Raw genomic sequence first — 7,048 nt, forward strand, 5'->3', positions numbered from 1 at the left:
CAACTGTTTTGGCTTTTAATGATGGGATTTATTTTTTTTTCTGCATCCAGCAAACTGTAAACCATGTCGCTTGGATACAGTAAAAAGCTGAAATTCCACGGATTTACTTAGTCATACGTTGTGTTGGGGGGAAAGTGTGCTGGGCGTTCTTTGATTTTTGTACCTTGCTTGAGCATTTATAGGCATTTGAGAAAGGGAAAAATATAACGAAAGGAGATATAAAGGGAAAAGAAGAAAGAGAGGGGAAACAGAGAAAAAGAGAGAAAGAAAAAGAAAAAGAAAAAGAAAAAGAAAAAGAAAAAGAAAAAGAAAAAGAAAAAGAAAAAGAAAAAGAAAAAGAAAAAGAAAAAGAAAAAGAAAAANAAGAAAAAGAAAAAGAAAAAGAAAAAGAAAAAGAAAAAGAAAAAGAAAAAGAAAAAGAAAAAGAAAAAGAAAAAGAAAAAGAAAAAGAAAAAGGTTTCCATGATGGACGTAAAATATGACCTTTTCTTTTTGAAAGTTTGTGCTGTCCCTCTTGTTTAGCACCAGTGCTGCTCACCCTTTCCCTTCAAGACGTTTCAGAGCTGTTAAGCATCTAGGGGTGATAATTTGACTTTCAGCTAAGCCGGAGGGCTGCAGCAGACAGCGGTAGGTGGTGATGTAATAGGTACCAAGGCACATGGATATATAAATATCGTGGCTAGGGCTAAAGCGCTATGGCTGAGCAGCTATAGAAGATCAGCACTTCAGACAAGACTCCTGGAGTTGAGATCAAGTTCAGAAGCTCTTGCTCCCGGGATTTCCTCTCCATGCAGCCAACCCAGGGAAACCGCAGATCCTCGGGGGATTGAGCACTAAGCTCCCTCCCTCCTTCCTCTCCGCTTTGCTTTCTGGTTTTCTTTTTTGTCCTTTTTTAAAATATTTTTTTTCCTGTTTGGCTTTTTGTTGGGTTTTTCTTTTTTCCTCCCCTTCTTTGACCTCAGCATAAAGTGGGAGCTGTGGGGAGAGCGTATTTTCGGAGCGACCGGCGGCCGACCCGTGGCTACCCGCCCCTACGCCGGGATGCCTCTCCCCGCGGCGCTGCTGCCGGCGCTGCTCCTGGGGCTGCTGTGGCCAGGGGCGGTGCGTGGCCGGTCGCCCCCGGGTCGCCTCCCCGCGGGGCCCCGCCAGCGCCGCTGGGACGCGGCTCTTTTCGCCCGTTCCGTCGCTCGCCTCCCGGCTGAGCGCCGCGATGCCGCCCGCGACGGCGACTACCTCCTGGGCATCAAGCGGCTGCGGCGCCTCTACTGCAATGTGGGCATCGGCTTCCACATCCAGGTCCTGCCCGACGGCCGCATCGATGGGATTCACAGCGAGAATCGATACAGTAAGCCAGCGACAACTCTCGCGCCTGGACAGGTGAGACGTTCCGCGCCCGCGGGACCGCCGGAGGGCAGTTCTGCGGGAACGGAGCGACTGACCTGCCCCGGAGAGTGGCATGACCCGAAAGGAGGGTGGGTGCACGGCAGACCTCGATCTTCCCTAAAAAGTCCGGTCGGCCGCTGCACCGCAGGGCTGCTCCCCTCGGCTCCCCCACGCGTGGAGGGAGCCCGGGGTAGCGGGGCGGCGACGGAGCCCATCGGGAGCTCCGGAGCAGCTCGTCGGGCGTTCGGGAGGGGCTCGTCGGCGCTGCTCAGTGCCGTGCTGTCCCCTTGCAGCCGTCAGGCATCAGGTGTCGGGGTTGCCTCAACATCTGGAGGATCCACAGCGCCGTGAGCCGCCCACTCTGACCAGGGGCTGCGGCGAGCCCAGCTCTCCCCCAAACTTGAAAAGCATCTGCTGGGGACTTAACCCCGTGGCCCCACGACTCTGATATCCAACTGAAACAATAAGATCCAGGAGCGGGAGTATAAACTGCATGATGACAAATGTTTCATTTGCCCTAAGCATACTCTGGCTTATTTTAACCTTGTCTACACAAGAGGATGCCTGGGGGCAAAATAAAAATAGATACTTATCTAAAAGAAGAGAGGTCCCAGCATGGGGCATAGGGCAGCACGTGGAGTCTGAGGCTGGAGTTCTGTGGCCACCCACAGCAGTACTGGGATGTGGCACACTGGGGATGGCAGCCTGTGGGTGGGTGCAGCACTGTCACCACACACTCCAGGGAGCACCCTTTTGTCTCCCTGATTTCTGTGTCTCCTGTGTAGGTCTGCTGGAAATTTCTCCTGTGGAAAGAGGCGTGGTGAGCATATTTGGTGTCAGAAGTGGACTCTTCGTGGCCATGAATAGCAAAGGCAAACTCTACGGATCTGTAAGTAACCACTGAGTGTGTGCCTGGCATGGGGACCGTGGTCAGCTGGGGTGAGATATGTACATGGTTCTAAAAGCTGCCAAGCCCCATCCTTGCCCACTCCTCGGTCAGGCAGCGCAGAGCAGCCCTTCCTGCCTTGCCAGCAGAAGGTGTGCTGCCCAGTTATACTGCTTACTGAGTTTTTGGAGTGAAACCTTTTCTTCTGCATTATTTTTCCTTGGTTCTCACATAAGAACTGTAGTCACCCAGCCATGGCTGCACAAATTGGCTACCTCATAGACCAGCCAGTAATTTGTGTGGCAAGAGCACAAGCTAGGCTTAGTCCATATATTTGTTATATCTAAGTACAAACAGCCTCAAGCAGGTGTGGCAATCATTCACTCCATCTCTCAGAGGGTACTTGAACTTGTGATCAGCCAGGCCCCCACAAGTGACACTTTATGATGTGATGCATCAGTGAACTATTGATCACTTTTTGTTAATGCTGCTGAACAGACAGTTCCTGTGGCAGTTCAGCATCCTTGGGGTCTGAACTTCTGTTTATGAAAAGGAAGATCCATTAGGAGACAATATAGACCTTCTTTCACATGGGATCATTGGAAAAGATAGACATCTTGTAAAAATATACCTGAGGTGGACGATAACAGGGTGTATCTTTGCCCGTGCTGAGCTGTTCTCCTGCTTTTGAGTTCAGTTCTGCACAAGTGACTATGATCAGCATAGTTTTAAACTCATTTTCCTGTCTCTCCTTCCTCACCCATGAATTTTCTATGTCATGTTCCCCAAGTGTCCTCTGAAGAAACTTGGGCTGAGGGACAGCTAAACTATGTCAGAGTTAACTGGGGCATTTTCACATGAAGGCATGAAGTATCCAGTATTATTTTCTGGGGCACTGGTCCTGTTGTGGAGGATTTTGCCTTATATAAAAGCCAGGCAGAATCAGTCACCAAAATGCATCCTTTCTTAGGGATACTGCTGCCTTGGTGTCCTGGGTAAAATAATCCCTAGTGCAGTGTTCAGCTTGGCAGGCTGAGACCTCTCTCACAAACCCCGAGGTTTTTGCCCAACAATAAGAGATGAGCTCATTTGTTCCTTTCCAGGTAAGACACTTGCAACACCTGTCCCTCTTTGTACGTACTTGCAAATGAAACCACATCCCTGAAAGGTTGCCTGCTGTCAGATCCGTTTTCCTGATCCATTAGCCAAAGTTATCCAAACCCTTCCTTTGATTTTAAATCTAAAGAAGAAAAAATACTGTCCATGATGACATAAAATGCCTCTTTCTCCTCAAGCAACATAAGAAAGTGCCAGTATTCTGACTTTTCTGAAGCCTCTCAGGTAATTTATTACTGGTGGGATAAATAGGAGCAATTCCATGAGCAGGACCATGGAACTGGGCTTGGGCCTTACCTACCCCAGCTCTGTTAAGGTGACTCTGTCCCTTCCACGGGTGTCCTTCCCACCTTTAGGTGTACGTGCCTGGCCCGGGCACAGCATCCCTAATTGATCCTTTGGCTCCTGAGTCCTGTTTGAAGCTTCAGAGGCCACTTCAAAAGATTACTAAGTGGAGGGGGCTCACCTGCACATTTGCCCACAGCACACCTTCCACACCTGGTAGCAAGGATATTTCCACACCTGATGTTTAAAATTCCTTCCCTCTCATTCTTTCCTTTTCATTTCAGGCCCATTTCAATGATGAGTGCAAATTCAAAGAGATTCTCCTGCCAAACAACTACAATGCTTACGAATCCAGGATTTATCCCGGGATGTACATAGCCCTGAGCAAAAATGGAAGAACAAAGAAAGGCAATAAAGTATCTCCCACAATGACAGTGACACATTTTCTTCCTAGAATCTGAGACATCTCCCTTCAGACCTACCTCAGCACAGGGGAAGACGCAGAACATCTTTGGAGAAAAGAAACATGGTGCACTTTTACTGGAGAGTTTTATGCAAGAGTAGGTGTAAGATATTTAAGTTAATTATTTAAATATGTATATATTGTCACAAAACTTATTTATAGTTACTTTTTTTTTAATCTCTGAAAACAATACAAACCTCCAACCCAAGGTCTTTCATTTCATGGTGCAACAGGAGAAGTCTTCTGCTTTGTGGTTTATTTAATTCAGTTCTGAGTTATCACAGTTGTGCTGCTACTTCATGTCCTAAGCCAAGGTGACATCCAATTCCTCTCTCCCAATGTTTTGCACTGTTTTTGTGTTGCTCTGTGTTTATTGTTGTACAGGTGTGAGTTTGTTTGTTTGTTTGTTTGTGTTTTATGGTGGCTTTGTCCTCCCCTGAACATTTTCCAAACCGCTGGTGGCTCCCAGTGCAGCTCCTGGCCCGGGAGCAGGAGGTGCCTGGGTGGGATGCCAGCGTGGAGCCACACACAATGCCTGATCCCCTTTGCTATTTCACTGCAATGGGATCGGTTTACCCCGGCACGGGAGTGCGGTGCTGCACAGCTACCCCACAAATCTGTTTTTAGATCCATCAGCACTGAACTTTGAACTGCCCTGCAGTCCATCTCCTCGGAGAAGTTGAAACACCTCTGTCGGCTCAGCAGGACTTGGGTTGGGGTTTTCTCTTCAGATCAACCGTGGCCCTTAATGGGAGCTTTTGTTTGGTACAATTGCTTGGCATGAGGCTAAAAAGTAACGTGTCTGTCCCTCCCCCAGCAAACGCACTGTGGAACACGCTACAATGAACCAGCTCTACTTTGCTCAAATCAAATTCCCTTTCATACTTGGAGACTACATTCATTTTTCAAAGTGTGGGGAGCTCTATAACACTCCTACGTCTTCTACAAGGGAAAAGCGTTTGCTGGTTTGTAGCAAACACGAGTTCCATAGAAAGAATTTAGATTGATGAGGAGGAATTTAGGTTGGTTTGTACTATTTATTATTTTTGTTGCAGTATTTGGAAGGAGAAATATGCTGCTTTTTTTTCTGTCTCATTCCCTGATGAGTTGATTCATTTCTACCTCACTAACTCTCAAAGCCAGTCTCGTAACAAATTCTGCATGGGAGGAAGGTACCCACTTTTCTGCTTGGGCTTGAAGTTCTGGAGTAGAGCCTGGGGGAACAAGCATAATCCCAAATCTCTCTTTTTTTCCATATGTAGCCAAAAGTATTCAGGATAGAGTTGGTTGCATCCTATTTGAGCCTTGTCACGTTTGAGCTATCTTTACCCAGTGGTTTACTTTTAGTAAGGGTAATCATGGTGAAAATATTTGCAGGCAGCTGTCAGGCTGCAGTACTATATCGTCATCAAGTAACCCTATATTTTTCCTTATATATTTTGCAAGTGTAACTTATGTCTCTAACGTGATGAAGGAAAAGATAGGTTTGATTATGGGGGAATCACTAAAAGGATTCATGTGTCCTTTTTTTTCCCTCCTTTTTTTTTCCCTCCCTTTTTTTTCCCCCCCCCTTTCTTCTTTTATTTTTTATTTAAAAGATACTTCATCTTCAGGGCATCAATATGTTAAGGGGGAGCCAGGACTAACCACAATGTTTGATGACTTAGAGGACATTTATAGAACATCTTCCAATCTAAACCTATTTCCAGCTACATACAAATCTTTGATTCAGCTTTTTTTCTTTACCTCTTTACATTCCTACACTTAAGCCTTTGTTCCTTTGTAATGGTATAGACCTGCCTGTATCCTCTACTTACACATGACCTTGAAGAGAAACTCTACTCACCAAAGTTCAGTAAAATCAGAGCAGACCAGGACCAGACCTTAAGGCAGCTGCCCTCACAGCAAAAATAATTAAGGAAAAAGAAATATCACACCTAAAGATTTTAAAATATTTTCTTTTTCTGTAAAATTGGGAATTTTCTGTACTTTCTATGTTTCCTGTATGTGAGTAATCATTGTGTATTTATCACCACTACCTCTGACAACTAATGATTTTGTTCCAGATTTCAGATAGCAAAATCAGACCACAAAGGTTCTCTCTGGGAATGGTTCTTTGCCATTTTTCACTTCATTAAATCCACAACCAACGGCCTCACATGAGATATGTTCAGAGGTAGTTGTTGTAACTTTTAAATATTGTGATGCAACCTTGATAACAATGTTACATGGTATGAGTTTTCACCATTTACCAGAATCTGTCTGTAGTTTTATACAGGTGCTGTTCAAGACTGTGGTGTATGTGCTGTGCACACTTAAACACATAATAAATTATGAACATTTACAATGCATGACACCCTGTATTGATTTTTAACTTTTTATAAAGGAATGCATCCTTCAAGGAAAGGAAGGAAAAAATGCTATTTCACTTTCTCAAAGCCTGGGGAGCCTTTGCACCTCTGCCAGCTACTCCAGGACTGACAGCCTGGATTTCTTACTCAGCTAAAGTTCCCCCTGCCAAAGCTGGAAGTGGTCCAGGAAAGCCCAGCTCCAAGCTCAGTAACAGATATGCACTCTTGCATCTGCCACATGCTGCTGCTCTCACTTGTGTTACTTCCCTGGTTATTAACAACGGCAGCATCCAAAATTAATGGTCAGAGACACCAGCTGCAAGGTTTATGTTGCTCATTGTTAATGATACAAACAAACCTGATTGCCTGGTTTTGGCTCCAGTAGGCACTGGTTGCTCTCTTGTGAAGCGTGACAGCACCAATGCAAGAAACCTGTTTGGTTTGGGATAGGATCTTTTCAAAATTAGTGTTCATACTCAATAGAAATGTGTAGAAACCTGAAGTGCTGTGTGAAATCATATGGTGAGATTAGGAAACATTTCTTCCCTGGAAGAGTGGTCAAAG

General features: G+C 45.6%; 1 protein-coding gene across 1 annotated transcript; it reads left to right on the forward strand.

Annotated features, from left to right (window-relative positions):
* The first annotated feature begins 1,041 nt into the window (after positions 1 to 1,041).
* Positions 1,042 to 6,423, forward strand: FGF4 (fibroblast growth factor 4). The gene is made up of 3 exons (XM_015629848.2): positions 1,042 to 1,345; positions 2,169 to 2,272; positions 3,955 to 6,423. Exons 1-3 carry the CDS (start codon positions 1,042 to 1,044, stop codon positions 4,129 to 4,131), a joined length of 585 nt encoding a protein of 194 aa, XP_015485334.1. The 3' UTR covers positions 4,132 to 6,423.
* Positions 6,424 to 7,048: the final 625 nt, after the last annotated feature.

This window comes from Parus major, chromosome 5 (genome assembly GCF_001522545.3).
Source record: "Parus major isolate Abel chromosome 5, Parus_major1.1, whole genome shotgun sequence".
Classification (NCBI taxonomy): Eukaryota; Metazoa; Chordata; class Aves; order Passeriformes; family Paridae; genus Parus; species Parus major.